The sequence below is a fragment of the Lytechinus variegatus genome, chromosome 18 (assembly GCF_018143015.1).
Source record: "Lytechinus variegatus isolate NC3 chromosome 18, Lvar_3.0, whole genome shotgun sequence".
NCBI classification, from domain to species: Eukaryota; Metazoa; Echinodermata; class Echinoidea; order Temnopleuroida; family Toxopneustidae; genus Lytechinus; species Lytechinus variegatus.
In genome coordinates, this window is record NC_054757.1 from 17,608,955 (window position 1) to 17,632,878 (window position 23,924).

A 23,924-nucleotide genomic window follows, 5' to 3' on the forward strand; every position below is an offset into this window, starting at 1 on the left:
TGCAGTTAACGCGTGCATCACATCTGGGGATTTCCCTATAAGCTCGCGGTACCCGACCTGCTTTTAAATCGGGTCACATTCGAAAAGTTCATTTGTCTGCGCGCAGTCGCAGTGAGATAGATAGACGCGCCGAATCAAGATCAGGGAATTTCCCTAAAGTTTGGCGCGTCCGCAAATTATGTAGGTCGGTTCACAGCGTGTCTAGTGCATGTTTTCGGTACGTACGTACTGCGGCGCGGTATGACGTTGTATGAAAGAGTCTACCGCGCCGCTGCTCGGCGCTAGCGCAGGCCTGCCTAGTCCATTGTTTCATTTTTTGCGTGGTTTGCGCACCGGTAGCTCCTTCAAACACCCGGATAAACGTGAACTACACCGTTAAATCTGACCCTTTTGATCCTGAGACGAGTGCAGTCCAGGAATTCTTCGACAGTCATGCTGCAAGACCAAAATGATCGGTAGGAAAATATCTTTTTTTTTTTTTTAGACTAAGATCAGAGTAGACTTTGGCCCGAATTAGGTTTAAACCAGGAGGGGGTTTAAACCACCAGGAGCTAGACTTTTCGTGAATTCGGGCCTTTAAGTTTTAATACGACTAACGTTAGACTAAAGTTCAAACCCAAAGTCCCAACAAAGTGATCTCCAGGCCTCCTCTACTCTCTAGCCTTGTCTGGATCTACAGGCTGACAGTCTAACTTAGTTTAATGTAAATATAGATCTAGTAGGCCCCTATTGCCCTAAAAAGAAAGGGAAAGAATCTAGATCTAGGCCCACTAGGCCGCCCCTACTTAGGATGGGGGTAGGATGTCCGGACACTTTATATTTTTGAAGCCTTATTAGTTATTTGTTGTCTTTGGATTGCACTAATTAATTCAATTGAAATAGGATCTAATCTTCTATTTTGTTTTCTATAATATTCCTAACATTTTGTACTGAAAATCGATGAAACTTCGCTTGTAAATTTTCCAAATGACTTTCTAGCAACTGGCTAGATTATAGATCTAGTATGTAGGCCCTAAGACTAACGAAAATTTAATTTTCACTCGAGATGGATATTGACAAAGAAGAAAGTAAAAGAAAAAAAATTAGATCTAGGGGCGTAGGCCTAAGATATTTCATTAATTTTCCCTTAGGCCTAATTTCTTTTCTTTCCTTTTCTACTAGGCCTAATTTGCCTTGCTTCAGTGTTGGTGAAACTTGATTTGGGAGTGGGGACGGGGGTCTACGACAAAGTTATTTTAGATCTAACTTCTAAGTTATATTATAAATAATCCAGATAACGTTAGAACTCTGACCTTAACCCCCCCCCCTAAATACAATAGAATAAAAAATAGATAAGGTACTAATAAAATATATCTAGACATGAACAATAAACGGGGAAACACAAGGAATTCAAGGCGAAAGCCAAAGTCAAAGAGGTTTCCATCTACCACCGCGGCACCGACATCAAAGACATTTTGCCGATGACCGTTCGGAAGTTTCATTCAATTAAAAATTTGTTCATCGAAAGGTTGCAGAACTTTCAAAAAAGGCTATGCAGCCTATATCGAAAATGAACAATTGCTTATGGTCTCTCTTCAAATTGGAACGCGAGATCCTCTGTAGATCAGCAACTGGGGAAAACCCGCAAACGAATTTCCGAATTCCTTTAAAAAAACATGAAAACATTCCGTTCATTGAAATCAGACACAAAAGATGACAAATCTAAAATGGCATCTACCGCCAATATGACGTCATGGCTGGAATCGAACCAATCAGTGAACGGCATACAGCAGCTGCTCTAATTAGTATGTCGAAAATGCAAATTTTGGTGTGGCATGTTCTCTCTTCCCCGTAACTCCTTGACGAACATCCCGGAGGAAGTCGCGCCGATAACATGGACTCATCTAACTATTCCACAAACGGTACAGATTATTCACATCATACAGAATCACAAGGACAATCTATGGATCAGTCAGAAGATTCTAGGGGAGGTAGGAAAGCAGGGGAAAGAATTTATGCATCAAAAGAGCAAGATGATGACAAGTAAGTTCGCCGATTCTCGTGCATGCCACGGGCTTAGCGTGGAGCATGCCCATCTTGTGTCACATGACGAAGCGAGCTCAGCGTGTTTTGTATGAAGCCTTCTGACAAAGGATCGCTTGTATAAAAATGGATGATATCCTCTTTGAAGTAGTATTTAACATGATGATGAATTAATGTGTGTTGTAGCTTAGCAATGATTGTTTGTCAAATTATCTTGAAACCGTAATGAAGAACCTTCTGATCATTTTGAACTATTTTGGTTCAAAGAATGCGTCCAAAATGTTGGGCTTGTAACCGTTGGCTTTCAACGGGTATGTACATGCCTGAATGGACCACGTGCAAGACAATGACACTGCATAACAGATGGACGGGCGAGTGAGCGCGTCATGTCTCGCAGTGATGACATAGTGTCACTATCATTTGGATCTTCACATGCACAAAGCCCCTGGGTTCAGCTCATGACATTGTCCATTCAACTGGATGCTACTTAATTTTGCTTTTTGTGATGTTCTGGTCAGTGAACTTTGACTTCGAGTTTGTTCACATTTCTCATAATTTAAATTTCATTTAAATTCAGATGTGGATAATCAACTTCTCAAGAAAAGTTACGAGTTAACGTTAGACTCAGAGTCTGATATTTTTACATTTGCATTTTTAACTTTTATTTGTTAACTTTTCAAACTTTTTGTTTTGGGACTGTAGACAGAGATTAAATGCCATGTACATGCTTACTTCGGTCAAAATACCTGTAAATAAATTTCCAATCTTCCACAATTTTTTGTAAAAGAAATTAGAGGGTCTATCAAGACAAGTTTGGTGTCTGTAAATGTAATCACTTTCAAACATATTCCAATGAAATTTGGCACACACATTGGTTTTGATGTACATAAGATGTGCAAGACATTTTTTTTGTGAATGTTAGAAATCATCTTGCCATGGCAATGACATATGGCAAAAATTGGGTAAAAAACTTGCAGTTTAAAATTACTTCATCAATTTTCAGCCTATTTTCATGAAATTTGGCTCACACATTAGTTACGATAAGCGAGACACATTTTGTGCTTCAATCGTGTTTCCATGGTAACAACATATACATGTGCCCTAAATTAGGTAAAGGCCATGCGTTTTGAATTGGGCCCATTTCCGTTGCAACTCAAATATTCCTCCCAAATCGTACCGTTTCATACAATTGCATTTTTTTTTTTTACATCCTATACCCATAAAAGTATATTCATTCTGAAAGGAAATTGTCTTAGGAATTCAAAAATGCAATCAGAAAAGGCATAGGGTAATGTCATGGAAGGTTAAAGGTCAAAATAAGTTATGACATCAGACAAAAAGTATGAATGTATCCTTATTGATCTGTATCATATGTTTTATTGGAAAGTATCAATAAAATACTATTGAAATTGAAAAAAAGGTTAAAATTTGTGGAAAACAGACAAAAAATATACTTTTCAATAAATCTTGGAATTGAAAATCTTTACATTCTACAGGAAAATAACATGCATATTTCAACTCTTTAGAGCGAGGCCTTTCCAATGATATATAACTTGTTAGGGATAACTTTACCAAATTAATTTTGTGTGATCACCTTTTAAGACAAAATTTCACGTCACAATTTTTGGGTAAATATGTTATAAAGCCTGATCTACCCCAAAATATGTAATCTTGCCTTTAGTTGCTTAACCATCAGTATATTATAATGTATTTACTGTGGTTATTATGAATAAAAAATGATTTCATTGGACTGAAATGTTATTAGTCATCTCTTGGCTCAAAGACCGGTGGACCAAAGGTTGACAAAAATGAGAGTTGGGTTTAACATATGGTACATGTATGTTGATATGCTAATACAAAACACATTGCCTCTGTTTAGTGTAATCTTTGTACATGTATCAGTGTCGTTCTCAAGTAGTTTTTTGATAATTGGGAAAAAAAATATATTCTAAAAACTTTTTGTGCCAGCCAAATAAGTTTCATCTACTGATTCATAGATGCAGTGTGATGAAACATTACAAAAAGAGTAAATAGCATCTGAAGAGGGCTTTATTGCTACAAACAAGTTTTCAGCAATCAAAATTGCATAAAAGGTGTACTGGCTATTTGTTATGTTACCAGAATAATCTGAAGATTCGGACACATCGTAGTCATCACTGTCAGTCTACACGTATGTACACTGTCAAAAAACCATGATGTCATAATGAACAATAGATTGATTTCTCTCTGAAGTCTTTAATTAGTTTGTGCTTTTCCTTGAAAAATTTTTGCAGCTTCTAAATTTTAGTGAAGGTATAACCAACAACTATATGTTATCTCTCATTTTCTTTACATCAGACAGCCACAGTTTCAATATTGTGTTAATTTTGTGCTTTACATCAATTATACTAATTAGCTTAAATAGTTATCTTTTAAACTTAAAAGTTGAAATTTGACCCACTTATGATTAAAGGGATGGTCCTGGCTGAAAATATTTATATCTAAATAAATAGAGTATAATTCACAGAGCAAAATACTGAAAATTTCATCAAAATCGGATAACAAATAATAAAGTTATTGAATTTGAAAGTTTATCAATATTTTGTGAAAACAGTAAATGCACATCGACATGAATATTCATTAGGTGGTCTGATGATGTTACATCCCCACTTTCCTTTTTCTTATGTTATGTGAAATCATAAATGCTTCATTTTTTCATACATGAGTAAATGATGTGTCTCCATTATGATGAAATAAGTTGCAGCGACAAATAATTATTGCACTTTATCAGTTGTCAATTCTATTGTTTTAGTTCTTAGTAGAACAAATTTTTGAATAAACCTAATTTCATATACCGTAATTAAATACAAAAGAAACAAGTGGAGATACATGTACATGTATGACATCATCAGCCTGCCTGAAGACATGCCTACATGTAGTTTCTAACTGTTTCATCGGAATAATGCTATTCTTTAAAATTCAATAACTTTGTTATTTGTGAACTAATCTTGATCAAATTTTCTGCATTTTGCTCTTTGAATTTTACTTTATTTATTGAGATAAAATCTGCCTGGACCATCCCTTTCATGAATAAGCCAGTGAGCCCCAAAACTATGATACATATTTAGGTACTGTGATGTAACATATTTAGTTTCTTAATGAAATAAAAATGTATGCTCCCCTTGCCATGCTCCCTGTTCATAACTTAAAAGTAACAAGAGCTAATAATTACAATTTTTTAGTATAAAGTCAGAGGAAATATAATTATTGTTTAGTGCTGAGTGATATTTTGTTGTTATTGAAATAATGCGATATTGAAAAAAAGTCATTAATGGTTTTATGATTATGTTGGTCTTGGTTACAAAGTACAATGTATGTCCAAAATGTCATTGATTTTGTAAAAAAAAATAGTATTTACCACTTTTATTTCCCCCATCCCTGCTCTCACAGAATTACAGCTCATAATGAATTTTCAGACTGATATTTTTTGCCAGCGATAATTGACTTTAGCTAAAATCAAATATTGACCAGCATTGTTATTTATGGATGAGACTTGTATAATAACGCTGGCATTACATGTATATTAAGAAAATCAGTAAAAACAACAATGGTTCTCAAAACACAAAAGTGACAAAACCCATTTGCACTGCTTGTTCATTGTTATTTTATTATTTGTAAAAGCGGACGTTCAAGAACATGTTTATTCTTGCCAGAAGGATCCTAGGGCGAAAGGATTATTAATGTTCAAGTTGATTTTTTTTTTTAGATTTATATTTGTGGCTCATGTACAGAGCTTGTTGGGGGAAAAATTGTGTTAGTGTCAGTCTACATGAAAATTGAAAGAAAATATAAAGGGGCAAGTTCATCCAAAGTAAAATGCAAGAATAAAAGTAAACAATCATGTTTTTTTTTATGCTTTCAAAACCAGATACTGTGAAATGGAGTGAGCTTTTTTTTTTTAACAATATATGGTAATCAATCATAAAACATTTGTTGATGTACATGCTGTGAAGAATGCTAATGAGGTAGCTGATGACTGTACACACTCTACAAAATTTCTATTCTTTATTGTACCACATGCCTTCAATATTTGGCAGAGACTCTTGTGGTCATTTGATGAAATTCTGTCCAAACTCTTTTTTGAAATCATTACCACAACTGGCATAAACTTAGACCAAGTACAATGTAGAGACCAAGTCCAGGCAAAATCCACCAAATATACTAAAACAGGGTGAATCAATTCAGTTTATTTCAGCAAAGTACTGTACGTGCAGCAAACCTGGAAAATGTCATAAGGGGCCTGTTGCATAAAACTTTTTACATGAGAAAACTCTGGTAAAAACTGAAAACTACATTGTAAGGTTAGTCTGATTTCTGCCATTGACTTTAACACAGCAAAACTCTGGTAAAAACAACCTAAGTTTTCTTTTAAAAAGTTTTATGCAACAGGCCCAAGGTGTATCATTTGTACTTACACGTTTGAATTGTACGTGTATTATAAAAGAGTGTTTTAGTAAGACAGAGTGAGCTGATGGCATCACAATGCTTTTTATTTTTTATGTGAATCTCAATGATTCGATTTTTTGATACTCATTTTGGTGGAGTAAGCAATGCAGGCCTTTAAAAGTTTTAAAGATGTATTATGAAAAATGCCTATATGTAAAAGTAAAATTGCATATAAGGGTCCTTTCCACTGCTACAGTATGATCTGAAACCCCCATCCGTCCTGATCAGTAGTAAGCCTGAGTCGAATCGATTTTAAAATCGGTGTTCGATCGATGTCATCGAACACCGGTGCAGATTTTGCAAAATCGGTGCATCGAAAAAAAAAAAAATACGTCGGCCGGCCGATTCGTTTCATCAAAATATCAGTAATGTCCAACTTTACTACTACTTACTTGATTTCTATTGCCCCCAAAATGAAACCGAATGAGTAATTATGATGCTATTCACCATTAATTTGAAGTTTATTTCGATCATAGTTCGAGTCTTACTCGTCTGCTCGTGCCGAGATAATTTATGCACGATGAATTCATGAATGGAAGTCATGGGCATGGCCATCGATTGTGCATGCGCAGTACTGTTCTTTAATCAAACCAGAAAATGGCCGGAAATTGACGCGATCAACGTAAAATAAATCTTGCTTTCATGAACAATATTAAAATCATGACCATAGAACATTATTTAATCGTAATATTTAACAATAATTTGCATATGATAATCATTAATATGAATTTAGAGCTTGATGTGAAACGTTTGTATTTCGTTTCAATTTTTAATGGCGGACATCTCATGACGATCGACTTCGAGCTAGTGCACTTGTCTAAAAAAAATAATCATCACGTCAGGATTGATTCTCGAACATTGTCTACATGCAAAAACTCTGTTCAAGTTCGTAATATCACCATATGATAACATTTTACATGACAAAACAGAGAAAATTGCGTTTGATATTTTTTCCCATCAATTTGAAGCTAGTTTGTGCCCAACTTTGGGCTCTGATTTCATGAATGGGAAAATATGTCATACGTCATCAAACACGCATGCGCATTGTGCTTATTTTCTCGGAGCTTGGAGGAGACGTCCAGAGATGGAACAATAGAAATAATCCCAGTATTATTTCTTCCATATGAACATAACATACTTTGCTGACATCGTCAATATTCTTAGTATGACCATAAAATCTTGTTAAATCGTAATAATTTAGATGAATTTAGGGCTCGATTCGAAACATTCGTATTTATTTTGATCGCATGCTCAATTGCGTCTAAAAAACTGGATTGTCATTATCAGGATTAATTCTCGAACATCGTCATAACTCATATTCCACAATCTTTCCTCACAATCGTTATATCAGCATTGAATAGCAATTCAAATTACCATCCAGAGAAAATTACGTATTTATTCCCATAAATTTATTTGGAGCTCATTTTGGATCCAACTACACAATCTCAGGCAAGTTACAGCGCTCTCCGTTGATTGCAATTGTTTGCTGGCGCTGACGTCAAGCACGCCTGTCGTTTCGGGAGAGTGAGTGTACGGAGCTGCGGACGGGGCTGGTGAATGGACTGCGAATGCTTGTCGACCGAAAATCATTCGGATCGACTCTGCGTGATTCATGTCTTTATTATTGTTTCATTTTAAACTTATATGTTGTCATCTGCAAATATCATTGTTGAAGATATTTTGGGAAGAATTCTGCTTTGGTCCCCGGCCTTTTTTGTGTGTTTTGTGATCATGGAAAATACAAACGAACTTTGCTCTGTCATCTGCTTGTGCAACGCTCACCCGGCCAACGCCAGCGCATACCGTCAGTGCGTAGTGCATATGCAAAGCGCATCGCATCGACGCAAAAACAAAAGATTAAATTTTTCCCGCCTTCAATATTCGATGCATCGATGTTCGATCGAATTAGAGCTGTCGAACACCGGTTTTCAAAATAATCGATATGACTCAGGCTTAATCAGTAGATTGGCAGATGGCAGGCTAGGTTCTGTTGAAATTGAAAGTAGCGATGTGAGAACGGGGTAACGGAACCCACATCCCTCACATTGCAATGGCGAGTCATAACCACTAGACCACAACGCCCCCAAGAATGGCCCCTTAACACACGTATAACATTGTATTTTAACAAACAGGAATTTTTGTATTGTACAGTACTTTGTTAAAATTCATTTCTGTACACGTATTAAAAAAAGTTTTATTTAAACCTCTGGTTCTACATGTATATGTACCATATAATGTCATTTTTTTCTACACCGTAGTTCATATTATATCATAAAGTTTGTAAACTTAGACTCTGAAACTTCTGTACTTTTTGTTATTTTTGAAATTTTAGAAAGCTGTTTGTTGGAGGCATTGCCTGGGAAACAACATCAGGTAAGTTTTAGATACATTTGCTATATTCATTGTGGTATTGGAATTGTAACATGAATAATGTATACTGAACTAGTGTGCCTACATTTGCATGAAGAATTAGCAATAAGATGCTGCCCTGTCCCACCTTTGAGGGGAAAAGCTTGACTCTTCTTTTCTGAAGTGATACTGCTCTTTGTGTAAATTAACTTTGTATTGAAAATTATTTTCTATAGACCTTTTTGGGGCTGTTTCAGGGACTTCAATTACAATCTGCCCCCACCTGCAAATGAATCTTTATTTTATGACAACACTTGAAAAGAAAAGAAAAGCTAAGTTTGAATTAAATATAAAATCATTTTGTCAACATGTCTTCTTTAGCATGTTAAAGGCATACATGTAAAGCACCTCATTTTGTGATTAACAAAAGTCAATTCTATATGATATCCGCCTTGAAATTGATTCTGCAATTCAGATGGCATGATCGCTGTATTTCTACATGCTGTGTGTCTTGGAGAGACTTCAAGCAGAAGGGGGGGGGGGGGTTGTAGTAGTTCTGTGCTAGGGGAAAAAAATGAATAATTTTGTTTTCAAATTTCTAGTTTCCTTATTTCTTCTTTTTTTACAAATGATTGTTTGGTTGTGATCTTTCAGATAAACTTCAAGCATATTTTTCAGCATTTGGAAAAGTAGTAGACTGTGATATCAAAAAAGACCAGGTCACAAAGAGACCCAGAGGCTTTGCCTTCGTTCTTTTTGAGAATGCATCATCAGTGGAAAAGGTAAGTTCAAGCTTGAACAGGGCCGTTCCTTACAAAGGAGTCTGATTGATCAAATCTTCCAATCAATTAAAACTATGGAAAGCCAGTAGTGATATCATTCTTTCTCTGATTTGAACTTCAGTGAAATGACAACAAATAGATTTATGTGGTCCCAAAAGATTCAACTTTCATGTTGGCAGAGTTTTTTGTCTCACCTGCGAAGCAAAGTGAGACTATAGGCGCCGCTTTTCCGACGGCGGCGGCGGCGTCAACATCAAATCTTAACCTGAGGTTAAGTTTTTGAAATGACATCATAACTTAGAAAGTATATGGACCTAGTTCATGAAACTTGGCCATAAGGTTAATCAAGTATTACTGAACATCCTATTAGAGTTTCATGTCACATGACCAAGGTCAAAGGTCATTTAGGGTCAATGAACTTAGACCATGTTGGAGGAATCAACATCGAAATCTTAACCTGTGGTTAAGTTTTTGAAATGTCATCATAACTTAGAAAATATATGGACCTAGTTCATGAAACTTGGACATAAGGTTAATCAAGTATCACTGAACATCCTGCATGAGTTTCACGTCACATGACCAAGGTCAAAGGTCATTTAGGGTCAATGAACTTTGGCCGAATTGGGGATATCTGTTGAATTCCCATCATAACTTTGAAAGTTTATGGATCTGATTCATGAAACTTGGACATAATAGTAATCAAGCATCACTGAAAATTTTGTGCAAGTTTCAGGTCTCATGATTAAGGTCAAAGGTCATTTAGGGTCAATGAACTTTGGCCGAATCGGGGGTATCTGTTGAATTACCATCATAACTTTGATAGTTTATTGGTCTAGTTCATTAAACTTGGACATTAGAGTAATCAAGTATCACTGAACATCCTGTGCACGTTTCAGGTCACATGACCAAGGTCAAAGGTCAATGAACTTTGGCCGAATTGGGTGTATCTGTTGAATTACCATCATAACTTTGAAAGTTTATGGATCTGATTCATGAAACTTGTACATAAGAGTAATCAAGTATCACTGAATATCCTGTTTGAGTTTCAGGTCACATGATCAAGGTCAAAGGTCATGTAAGGTCAATGAACTTTGGCCATGTTGGGTTTTTTTGGTGAATAACCATCATATCTCTGTAAGTTTATTGGTCTAGTTCATAAAAAGTGGACATAAGAGTAACCATGTATCACTGAACATCTTGTGCGAGTTAGAGTAGTATTCAAAGTCAGCACTGCTGCTATATTGAACCGCGTGATGCAGGTGAGACGGCCAGAGGCATTCCACTTGTTTAAATTTTCTACGTACATGTATTTTTGTGGTTTTCCCTTTGAGTTTATGATGTGCACACATGCAGGAATAGGATTTTTAAAGCAAAATAAGCAGGGTGTTAATAGTCTTTACCACTCAACACAGAGAAAATGAAATGAAAATGTTTACAGTGCAGATGAATAGGTTAAATTGAAATGGAAGAATTTACCTAGTAATTTGAGAATGAGAAACTTGTAAATTCTTGAATCTGCCTAACAGCAAAAAGATATCAATCAGAGAGTCTCAAAATCTGAATAAGGATTTTTTCCCAAAGGAAGTTTTTGTCTCACCTGCGAAGCAAAGTGAGACTATAGGCGCCGCTTTTCCGACGGCGGCGGCGGCGTCAACATCAAATCTTAACCTGAGGTTAAGTTTTTGAAATGACGTCATAACTTAGAAAGTATTTGGACCTAGTTAATAAAACTTGGCCATAAGGTTAATCAAGTATTACTGAACATCCTATTAGAGTTTCATGTCACATGACCAAGGTCAAAGGTCATTTAGGGTCAATGAACTTAGACCATGTTGGAGGATTCAACATCGAAATCTTAACCTGAGGTTAAGTTTTTGAAATGTCATCATAACTTAGAAATATATGGACCTAGTTCATGAAACTTGGACATAAGGTTAATCAAGTATCACTGAGCATCCTGCATGAGTTTCACGTCACATGACCAAGGTCAAAGGTCATTTAGGGTCAATGAACTTTGGCCGAATTGGGGATATCTGTTGAATTCCCATCCTAACTTTGAAAGTTTATGGATCTGATTCATGAAACTTGGACATAATAGTAATCAAGCATCACTGAAAATTTTGTGCAAGTTTCAGGTCACATGACCAAGGTCAAAGGTCAACGAACTTTGGCCGAATTGGTTGTATCTGTTGATTTACCATCATAACTTTGAAAGTTTATGGATCTGATTCATGAAACTTGTACATAAGAGTAATCAAGTATCACTGAACATCTTGTTCGAGTTTCAGGTCACATGATCAAGGTCAAAGGTCATGTAAGGTCAATGAACTTTGGCCATGTTGGGGTTTTTCGTTGAATAACCATCATATCTCTGTAAGTTTATTGGTCTAGTTCATAAAAAGTGGACATAAGAGTAACCATGTATCACTGAACATCTTGTGCGAGTTAGAGTAGTATTCAAAGTCAGCACTGCTGCTATATTGAACTGCGAGATGCAGGTGAGACGGCCAGAGGCATTCCACTTGTTTTTGAAATAATGTGTCATTAACTCCATAAAGTAAAGGCATGAATTTAGGTTTTAAACACATTTTATAGTATCTGCTTTGTTCCACTTTCCAAACTGAGTTGTCTTGAAATTGTGTGAACAAATAGAAAATTTCAACTCCCTAATGTTCAACTCCTCCAACACGTCTTGCTGGTTACATATCCCCACCAAACGAGGTTCGAAGGGATAATCTGTGTATGGGCAGGCGGTTGGTCGATCCGTCGCATATCTTACGCTTCGAACAACTTCCTCAATTTTTAGCCAATTTTCATGAAATTTGGAACACACATTGTTCAAGAGACGCAGTTTTACACTTGTTGGGAATCAAAATTGTGTTTCCATGGCAACAGTATATTATGACAGAAATAAAATAAAAATGTGCTATGTAAATCTACGTTATTTCTATGAACATTCATCTTTGGTAAGACATGCAGGATTCATTTTCCAAGTGTTTTGGAAACTGCGTTGCCATAGTAACAGCATAGTGCGGGGTATTAATCACCATCGGATATATTTCTAGTAAAATAGCAGTTCGAGATACATTTGTATTTTGGTTGGTCTTAGATATGTAGAATTAAAGTGCTCAGCAATGATTTTTCAGATTGTGCTACTAGGACTATATTCGCCAAATCGTCCTTGTCCTTGTTTGATTTATACACAGGTCCTGCAAACACAAGAACACAGACTAGACAACAAGAACATCGATCCCAAGCCTGCCAAAGCCATCAAGAAACCAGAGAAGAAGAAGAAGATCTTCGTTGGAGGAATCGGCACAGACTTAAAAGATGAACAACTCTTGGAATATTTCAGCAAATTTGGAAATGTGAATGAATTCTTCATTTTATAAATTATTTTAGAACTATGTGCGACTAAACCTGTAAAGGCCACCTAAGGGATACTGAAGAAGTGTCCATGGGAGAATGGAGACAGGTGGTCTTAACCCTAAATTTAGACTTGGCTATTTTGACGCCTTAGAATGACGGGGGGGGGGGGGGGGGGGGGCTGATTCCCCCTATGATCTCGGCCCAAGATCGCATGATCACAATGAAAATTGGCATGCGCATTGCCCATGGCATAATCTACAATTTAACTATAAGATGAAATTCTGCAAAAAAATCTCATTGCTAATTAATTTATGCATAATATCAAGTTTGCTCTAATTAATTAAGTGATTTTTTTATCACTTTTCAGAAATCTGAAAATTATCTGATCAAATGTTCAACATCACATTTATTTTCTTATGTATTTTGTTTTCTAAATTTCTTATGTATTTCTCTGTTTTTCGACTTTTTGTTTTTTATTGTTTTTTTCGATGGAAATTGTCGGGGGCTTTATTTTGACCATAAACAAGGTGAAGTTAATTGAGTATTATAATCAGTAAAAGGAAAAACAATGAAACATTTATTTTTGGCTTAACACTTTTTGCATTGGATTTGTACACAAATTCATGTTTTTGAGCAATTTTGGGTCTGCCTGTCTCCTGGTATTAACTATTTCTGTGCTCAAATAGGTGAATCAGTGTGAAATCTAGATTTTAATACAGGGAGTAATTTTGATTTGAATAGCATTTTTGGTCATTAAAAGCTCTCAACTAAGTTATGTACAGTCCTGTGTGAAAATATGCTATACAAAAGACTTTATGAATAGCACTCTTTAAAAAAATGTGGAGCAAATTGCCATGCGATACTAGGAAAATTATTCCCTGCAACATGTAATTGACTAATTTTCTTTCACCCAATAGGTGGTAGAATCAGAGTTCCCAGAAGACAAGTCAGGGAAGAGACTAGGCTTTGCATTTTTCACATATGAAACGTCAGACGAAGCACAAGATGCACAGAAGAGTAGGTTTCACACCATAGGAACTAAGGTGAGTCAACACGTGGAGCCTTTGTGTTAGGGACCATATTCTTGGCCCCGTCTCACAAAGAGTTGAAATTTTGTTAACTTTGTGTGCTGATCGCGTGAACGCCATGAAAATTGGCATGATAATAGTGTGGGATGCAATCCACAAGGCTGTATGGTTCATTTTCCGAAATCATTAGATTTTTTTTAAATATGAATTGATTATAAGAATTTATGCGTAAATCAAACTTTTTGCTCTTATTCATCATAAAAAGCTCATAGAGTGCTAATTTTTGCAAAAGTTCTATGGCATCAACCCTGAGAGCTGGGGGGGGGGGGATCAGCTAAGGCTTGTTCTGCCTGATGCACCATGGTTAGGACTGGTGTGTCAGGCTACGAGTTGAGATGCGTGGTCAAGGAGGACCAAAAATGGGAGCGTCAAAAAGACGAGCTGTCACTGTCCTGCCCCGCTGCGGCTTTTGCTTGTCCACACTGCTTCAAACTTTTTCGGGTGAAGATCGGTCCATTCAGGCATCTTCGAACCAATAATAATTTATGTAGTTGTGCTACTATTCACATAGCAAGCCAAGGACAAACATCAAGAGAGATACAGAAAGCAAGTATCATTTTTCACCCCTTGGATATTTTTTCTCTTACGTGTTTCAGAAAGTTGAAGTAAGCGAAGCAGTATCAAAGGAAGAGAGGCAACAAATGAAGATGAGAGCAAGCATGGGCATTCGACCAGGAAGAGGAAGAGGTGGAGGTGAGTATATCATCTTACGGGGCCATTTATCATAAAGGCCCTCTCTTTTCGTTCCGTGCAAGCCTTGTGGGCATGTTGGGGGGTGACTGCCCGCAACTCGCTGCAACAAAGTTTTGAGAGCATGCTGAGTGTTTGAAACTTTTCGGACTTGCACTTGCTCCTGCCTTTTTGTTCTCACAATTTTGGTCTCAAAAGTTGCACGAGACTTGAAAGTAAAGTCAGCGAGCGACGCGGTCAAAAAAATTCATGTGGCGGATTTATCGCGAAAAATGTTGAGGGGGGGCTGAATCAGCCCCCCCCCCCGTCTCTTTAGGGTTAAACTAGTTATAATAGCGAACTTGCACTTATAGATTCATGGAGATTACACGGTGAGCGCTTCTAATGCTTGAGTGAACCCCAAACTTCAAATGATGTTTTTTGCATATATTTTTTGAAGCTCTCGCAGAATTCCTTCTGCAGTCAATCAAGTACTTGTGAGGGTTGCAGGACTGTCGAGTAGTACTGGTTTACAGTAACTATTACTGATAAAATGAGAAAGAATACTGGTGGTTTTATGCAAATTACTGAATTCTAAAGTTTCAGTTTATGTGTGGTCCTATGGTATTTTTGTGAAAATACAGATTGTCTTACCAAAATACTGATTTTCAGCCTTTGAAATAATGAAATGTTCTTGATCAGGTTGGCATCTCTGGAGTTATTGTTCAATTTTAACAGGTGATATATCATTTTAAAGCTTAGGATATGTTACTTCAAGCTCAATGAAAACCTAAAAATTTATTTTCGGGGTGGCTGGTCACGTATTAACATTGATATTGGCTGAAATCTTTTTTTTTTTCCCCTGTAGGATTTGGTCCCGGGTTCAAGGGTGGATATGGAAGCTACGGAGGATATGACGAATCTGGTATGTCAATGATTTCCAGTTTTTGTACATATTAATGAAGCCTGAATCAAACCAGGCATTCCGCCGGTGCTTGCTTGAGGATGTCCAGACCGGTGGTTAAAATTAAGAAAAAGATAAGAAATTCAGTGTCACCAAAGACTATGAATATCAACAAACTTTTCAGGCCTTTCTTTATATCTACAGTTGGGGCCAGAAGTTTACATACACCAAGGAAATTAAAAAAAGTTGACACTTGCCAAACATCATAAAATTTACTGTATCTTATAAAATATTTGTGCTATCGTGACGAATTTGATATCAAACAAATAAGTATGTCATGCCCCTTCATCACATTGCTTCGTCATCAGGAGTTGAAAAACATTTAGGTGTCTTTTTTTTCCCATAAAAATCTTCATATTTTAGACAAATTAAAAATAAAAACTTGACAAAAACATTTCATATTTGTGCTAGTTCCTTCTTAACACATTTCAGATTACACTTTTTAGTTCAGTGGGGACTTATGATGAAAATATAAGATAAATTATAAATTAGACATATTTCTGTGAAACTGTGTTTGAAAATATAACAAACAATAGAATACATTTGACACGAATATTTTTTTTTCAAAGAAAATTCCACCTGAAATATACTTTAATGCCAACGTCATCTCTATCATGTAAAAGAGCATAATACGCTCTTTTATTTGATCCCAATTCCGTCCTTGTAGTATTCATATTTCTGAAGAAATAATAAATTTTACGATGTTTGGCAAGCCAACATATTTCACTTAATTTCATGGGTGTATGAAAACTTTTGGCCCTCGACTGTATATATTTGTTTGTTTGTGGTAACTCCCGTAGGAACTCGACAGGACAGCAATTTTGCTGGTAAACGCCGAGCTAGTATATAACCAATTACCTTGGAAACATTTTACGTCTAGGTTAATCAGTCATAGTGGCTGACGTAATAGACGACAGATATCACTCTTGGGCCTTTTTATCAAAGTGGAGACAATGGCAGAGTTTGGAATCGAACTCACAACCTTGTGATTATGAGTCCAATTCTCTAACCACTGGACCACAAGACCCGTTGATATTATATTTCTAAACAATAAATCAAGCAGGTAGAGCTATAAAAATAATAGAACTGGAGCAGGATTTCTCAATTTTCTTGCTTGAATTCAGCGGCCGAAATCTTTATAATCACAGTTGCATGGGCCCACCAATTTTTGTTTGCATTGTTTTTTTTAGTAACTCTGCAGAATTATCTCCATATCGGTCAATCGCAATTTCTAATTGATCGTGATCAATAGATGTCTTGAAACCCTTTTGCAACATGGAACAATGCGATTTGTAAAATGCCAAATTCACCCTTCAGTGAGCTCAAGGTCATATAGGCCTGAATTCACAAAGGTTGTTTTTAGAACCCATGGTTGAAACCATGGTTTATGCAGATTTCCTGTATAAATTACGCTTAATTTAGCAATTTTCAGGCCACATGGCGAAAGTCAAAGGTCATTTAAGGTTATTGAACTTTGGCCATTTTGGAGGTAATTATTAGTTTGCTGTCATAACTTTCAAATTTTATAGATAAAGTGTACAAAATGTGGATATAGGGGTAATCAAGTATCACTGACAAGTTTTAGGTCACATGATCAAGGTCAAATATCAATGAATGTAGTATTGTATCATTATTTGAAAGGTGTTTTTTTGTGAATAATTATTTTATAGTAGTTTTCAAAGTCAGCACTGCTGCTATATTGAATCGCGTGATGCAGGTGAGACCGCCAGAGGCATTCCACTTGTTCAGGAGAGGTGCGAGCTAGTGCCTCTCAACAGAGTTTTGTCCACAACCCTGCCATGCGGGCTGACTGCTGCGGCCAGCACAAATCTTGGAAGCGGAAAGCCTGCTATTCGATTCTTACGAACTTATGAATACCCGGAGATAATAAATGTAAAACCTCTCTGTTTTTCCTACTAGGTTACTATGGTAGCTTTGGTGGTGGTGGAGGCGGCGGTGGCTACGGCGGTGGTGGCTACGGCGGTGGCGGCTATGGTGGTGGCGGTCAAGGATACCAACCTGGCCCTGGGTTTTACCCTGACTATAACCAAGGAGGATACAACCAAGGAGGATACAACCAAGGAGGTGGCGGCGGTTACGGAGGATATGGCGACTACAGCAGCGGTGGTGGCGGATACGGAGGCAGCTACGGCGGTGGTGGCGGCGGCGGATATGGAGGCTACAGTGGATATGGTAAATGAAAAGGTTGTTGACAAGCCAATGTCCTCCGTCTTTCCACTCTGTTCTTTCTGTAAAAGTTCACAAAGTGCTTTAGAAAGAATCTCCTTCGCATTGAATACTACTCTGATATTTATAGGTATTTTGGCCTTGTTGGGACATTCAATTATCATTTGCAATAGATAGGTCTGGTGATAGGACCCTCATTAGATTTGTAATGTCATGGGAGGGGTGTGTCGCGAAAACAGTTGCCATCAAACACAACTTCATAAAAGTCAACTGCAAGTCCCTAATGCTTACATTTCATTGCTCAAAATTGAGTTGCAATTGATATTTTTTTAGATGCATTTGATTGCAGCTCCTTCAGCAACAGGGCCAATTAAACACTGACCACAAAAAGAAGCATTTCACTTTATGTTTAATCAGCTTTTTAACTCATCAGCCCCAAATCAGAAGAACTATGATCAGTTATACTAAGATTAATGTCAAGAAAGGGGGGGGGGGCTGGGCAAAACAGCACCCTCAACATTTTTCAAGATAAATCTTCAAGAAAACAATTTTTTGTCAAAAGGCATCTTAAAACAATTGCAACAAGCAGGATTTTGAAAAATTATGTGAACAGAAAGGTTCTTAAAAACAGAAAAGATTATCCCGACAATGAGTTAGATTTTAGTAAGATTACCAATATCTTTTTGTCTAATTTTTCTGCTTTTCTTAAAAGTAACTTTACATAAGAACAGCTTTTCTCATTTAAAGTTTTGTAAGTGGCAGTCTTTTTATTCCCATATCAGAGTAGTGTCATGTGAATTAAGATAATTTTACTTTATACTATATTTCATTTGATTGTTTTATGCATGCACCAAAATATGAGTGATGAATGTGTATCATGTAGATTGTCATTTTTCTTCTGATGGAATGCTAATATAACCCTTGAAACCATTGGGGCAATAGTTTATGCATTTTATGCAATCCATGCATGTGCCTTGAGTCGCCCCAAAAGTCTATATTGAGAAGTTGCTTTTCTCATCAAAATCTTCCAAACATTTTGAGACAAAGTTGCGAATATTTTGCTCTTTATTCAAGAAATTTTTCAGGTGATTTTGCAACTAGAAGCAAATACCTGAAGGTGATTCTAGCAGTAAAGTTTAGAAAAAAAACACCAATGGTTTCAGGGTAAAAGCAGGGGTTGTTTCTTGACAGTGTTTGTAAAATCAAGCACGACCTTACTAACATCTAGAATATGCGAACTGGCTGTGTGTCTCAGTTGCTACCTGAAATATCAAATATTTGCAGTGAATACACATTATTCATGACTAATATATTTGTCGTAAAGGAACATGAAATCGTTTGACGCAGTCAAACTTTGTAGATTTCTTGAAAGAGATTCAAATTTTCATTCTAGTAATTGATAAAGCCATGCATCACTTACAAACAGTTTCCTGAAACATTCCCCTGTTTGCATGATGTTGGATGTTGTGTGTAAAAAAATACAGTGCATGAGCATTTGACATTAAAAAGTAAAATATATTGGATCTAATATTTCATTGCATATTAATTTGCTAACTTTGCTTTGATCGATACTTCTTTGAGCAATGATTTTTCAATTGTGTGGTTATTCTGAGTGAAAATGGAAAAAAATCCCTGGAATTTACCAAAATGTCTTTCTAAATGAAAACTGATACTAGGATGGACCATCTTGAGATTGTGGACTTGACCCTATTAAGACGGGGGGTATTCAGCCCCCCTTAGCATTTTTCGGGATATATCCGCCGCACAAATTTGTTTTTATACTGTCGCTCGCTGTCTTTTTACTTTTATGTCATTGTCATTCAGTCATTTTAAAATTGCGACCCCCGGGTATGCGGATCCTTAATTACAAAAACATTTGTAAGTGCATGCAGACCCAAAATTGCTCAAAAATGTGAGTTTGTGTACCAATCCAATGCAAATAGTGTTTTTAGACACAATTCATAAATGTATCATTATTTTTCCTTTTACTGATTAAAATAAATTAATTTCATCTTGTTTATTGTCAGAATATTGACAATTTTCATTGAAAAAAACAATAAAAAAACAAGGATATACATAAGAAGTTTGGAAAACAATAAAATACATAAGAAAATAAATCTGATGTTGAAATTTTTAAAAACTTGTGCATTTGATTAAATTCCTGTTAAAAATAGTAGGTGAACCAACAGTAGCATTTTAGGAGCATTTAGTTGATTAGAGCAAACTTTGATTTTACGTATAAATTAGCATAGTAAAATAGCAATGAGATTTTTTCGCAGAATCTGATCTTACGGTTTTGTAGATTATGTCATGGGTAACAAGCGTGCCAATTATCGTCACGATCGACGGCCGAGTTCATAACGGGGGCTGAATCAGTCTTAGGCATTTAATAAGCCCAGTCTATTTAGCGTTAGAGATGAATTTTATTTACAATACGAAGACGTAATCTACACTGTATATATTATGACTTTTCTGATGTTGTTGGAAATAATTTTACCTGTGTAAAGACTAAATTTACTTTCTTACATAACCTACTTTCCATCAGATTCAAAGATTGAAATGTTCTAGCTAAACCATAAATAGACTGGGCTATTTTGACACCTAACAAGATGGGTAGGGGTTTAGTCAGCCTCCCCCCTTATGATCTTGGCTGCCGTTCACGTGAGCTTGATAAAAACTTGGCACGCACATTACCCATGACAATAATAATAATACATATGATTTGTATAGCGTCTTTTCCATTTTGATTAAATGCTCAAGGCGCTTTGAAGGGAGTAATAATAATAAGATCAAATTCTGTGAAAAATGTCATTGCTAATTATGCAAAGTTATGCATTAAACCTAAAGTTTGCTCGAGGTCACTAATAAATGCCCCTGAAGTGCTAATTATTGGTACCCAGATTCTTTATAGGGATCTAGTTAAGTGTACTTAAAAAAATTTAAACATTGCATTTATTTTCTTATGTATTTTATTGTTTTCTAAATTTCTTATGTATTTCTTTGTTTTTTTTACTTTTCATTTTTCAATGGAAATTGTCAGGGACTTAATTCTGATCATAAACAAGATGGAATTTATTTGTGAAAGGAAAAATAATGATACATTAATGAATTTTGACTAAAAACACTATTTACATTGGATTTGTACACGAATTAACATTTTTGAGCAATTTTGGGTCATCGTGCACTAACGAAATGTTGAATAATTTAGAAATCGTGTACCCGGGGGTCGCGATTTTGGTCTCAAAACTTGCGTGTGACTTGAAAGTAAAGTCAGCAATCGACGCGGTCAAACAGATTGGCGATGGGGGGAGGGGGCTGAATCCCCCCCCCAGTCTTAGGGTTAAAACTCAAAACAGAAATGATCTGATATTATTCACCCAATATTTTGAAATTTTTATTTATTTTGACAGACCTGGGATTATTTTTTGATAACAAATTTCATTTCCTAGCTAGAATCATCATTTTCATAAATTTAGGCACTGATCGCTACAGCTTACAATCTGTTTTGGTAAATGCGGTGCATAAATGTAGGTTATTATTAATGTGTCATTTGTACCATGTCTCAGATACAACTCTTTTTTTTTTTCATTCGTGATTTTGCTAGTATATTCTTTGTAGGCTGAAATTTGTATGCATGAAAACAAAAAGTAGTATTCCTTTGCCTGTCTGCTGTCACCCTTGCAAATCAATGCATCTTGCATGGCGGACACCACCCCCTTTTCCCCCTTTTCCCCTAAAATGATCCAAGCAATCATTTTCTGCAACTCCCCCTCTATCCTAAAATTCCTTTGAAATCAAAACAGGTTGCAGATTTCTCTTTTCTCTTCTGGTCCCTTCTTTCCGAGGTTTCCTTTCTCTCTCCTGCTTATCAGAAAGAAAAAAAATACTGAAAAAGTACCGAGGTGAAGGGGCTCCCTTGAAGTCTTCCGTCGACGTCGAACACTGAACATGTGAGGGCAAAATGGTAATCTTCTGTGTCTCTTCTTCAACGGAAGATTGTGTCAGAGACATAACTTGAGTATTGTTCAGAGTTTTTATCATTTTTTTTTTGCCTTCATAATTTGGGGGAAATTCCGGAAAGGGACACTTGCATTTTGGCCATGCAAGTTAAGTTGTTCTGTAGGTGGGGATACTCGATAGGTAAGGGGGGGGGGGGAGAATCCAGCTTTTGATAAGGTACCAAACAAACGTAATCTTTTTTCTGGGCTTCTGCAAGTGGCAGTTCATTGCTACTGTGGATTATTGACTTTTTACCCAATCCTCCGGCGTACGTTTCCACATGGGAACCTATTTCCCCTGATCTTTTCTGCTTGGTTTGAATGGTCGGTCACTCCCACCCCTCCCCCTGTACACCGCCCCGTACACCTCCAGAGACTAGCATAGATAGATAAGGCGTTAACTAAATATTCTTTCACGTCAGAGAGAGTGTTCAAATGTTAATTTGTCAAATAACTTTGTACTCAGAAGGGACGTTTGTAATTTTTCACTACTTACAGAACAATCAGGGCCCGGCAAAGCCCCAGTTGATCGACGTGGGGGCAGAGCCCAACACCCCTACTCTCGCTAAAGACGTGTTTTAAGGCCAAGAAGGGGGACCCATACATATACAGGTATTTAAATATAATCCTTTGAATTTCCATCTCTACAACAACAAAAAAAATAGGTGTTTTGTGTTCTTTTTCATAGTTCCTCCACTTCACACCTCACCTTTTATTTGTTCACTTAATAAAAATTGAATTTTCTTCAGTCTTACAGAGATAAAAATGGAATAGCACAATGATAGTACAGCCACACCCTTTTTGTCATATTTTTTTGGTGTAGTGTTCACATTTTTTGGCCATGGATCATTTGTTCACACATGAGCAGTGTTCACATTCTAATCTATCCCCTACCACCACCTTCTTTCATTGCATCAACCTATCACCATATGCTGCATCTCTTTTTTTTTCTTTGTTTATTTTCATCCATCTTTATGAGTTTGCAAGTTTATTGATGAACATAATATGCCTGTGTATATGTGCTGCCGCTTGAATGCTCAAAATATATGTTTGTAGATGTATGTGTCTAAATATAATTGCTGTGTTATATATCGTGTATTTTCTAGATGTTTTCTGCAGAATGCCAATCTTTCGATTTTGAAACATTCTCATTTACTCTTTGTTGGTTTTTTGTTTTTGGTCTACAGATTAACGATGGACACTCGTAAGGAGTCGATGCTTGCCCCTTTGCCCAAAAAAAATTGAAAAAAAATTTGTACAGAAAACAAAAATTAGGGGCAAGTGTTTGGAGAGGAGACTTGAACGAAGTGTATTGGCGAATGAAATTTGTGGAATTGCTGTACATGTTATCTTCCGTGAGGCGTGGCTCATCGATGGCGAAGGATCCGGAGTTTCACAAGGACAACTCTTAGCACCCATGTCTTTCTGAGAGGAGTGCAAAAGATTCTAGCTCTTGCAAAAAAAAAATTGATTCTTAACGTAATTGTCCCTGTGAAACTCTACAATATATGGACTCGGGGGAGGAATGAAGAGGATGAAATGTATAATTAGCTCATCTGTACCAAAGCGAATCAAAACAGTTTTTGAGAAAAAGAAAATGACAAAAAAAATTCTGCGACACAAAAATGTTTTCTGAATGTGCATACGAATCACGCAGTGGTATTCTGGATATCATTTTTTATTTGCAATTCTCTTCCATCCATGAAAAAGGAGAGAAGAGATTACGTGAGAGAGAAGAAAAAAAGGGATAGACAGATTAATCGGTTATCCTTTTTAATGACCAATTGTATTATAATTTAACCAAGATTTAAAACCCCTTTCTGTTCTGTTTTTGCCCCCGGTGTGTTTCTCATCAAATCAAATCATTGCCTTGTTAAAAATGTATGTCATATTTTTCTTGCAATTATAAGCTTTGTATTTGTGAAATTTTTCCTATCTAGTGGCTTGGCCTTTCTTATGTAACTTCCATTTATTTCATGTAGTAATTTTTTTGCCTTGAGTTCTAATTGGT

The 23,924-nt window shown here is 36.4% G+C and overlaps 1 protein-coding gene across 4 annotated transcripts; it reads left to right on the forward strand.

The window, feature by feature from the left end:
* Positions 1-1,781: 1,781 nt before the first annotated feature.
* Positions 1,782-23,145, forward strand: LOC121432077 (heterogeneous nuclear ribonucleoprotein D-like). 4 transcript variants are annotated; one of them, XM_041629922.1, is made up of 10 exons: positions 1,782-2,022; positions 8,840-8,880; positions 9,511-9,638; positions 12,845-13,006; positions 13,925-14,050; positions 14,692-14,788; positions 15,633-15,689; positions 17,649-17,921; positions 22,412-22,525; positions 23,101-23,145. In XM_041629922.1, the coding sequence occupies exons 1-9, from the start codon at positions 1,874-1,876 to the stop codon at positions 22,480-22,482; spliced, it is 1,104 nt and encodes a 367-aa protein (XP_041485856.1). In that variant the 5' UTR covers positions 1,782-1,873; the 3' UTR covers positions 22,483-22,525; positions 23,101-23,145. The 4 variants fall into 4 exon arrangements, with proteins under 4 accessions (XP_041485856.1, XP_041485858.1, XP_041485859.1 ...); XM_041629924.1 differs by lacking the exon at positions 22,412-22,525 and having other exon boundaries at positions 17,649-17,933; XM_041629925.1 differs by lacking the exon at positions 22,412-22,525.
* The last annotated feature ends 779 nt before the right edge of the window (positions 23,146-23,924 follow it).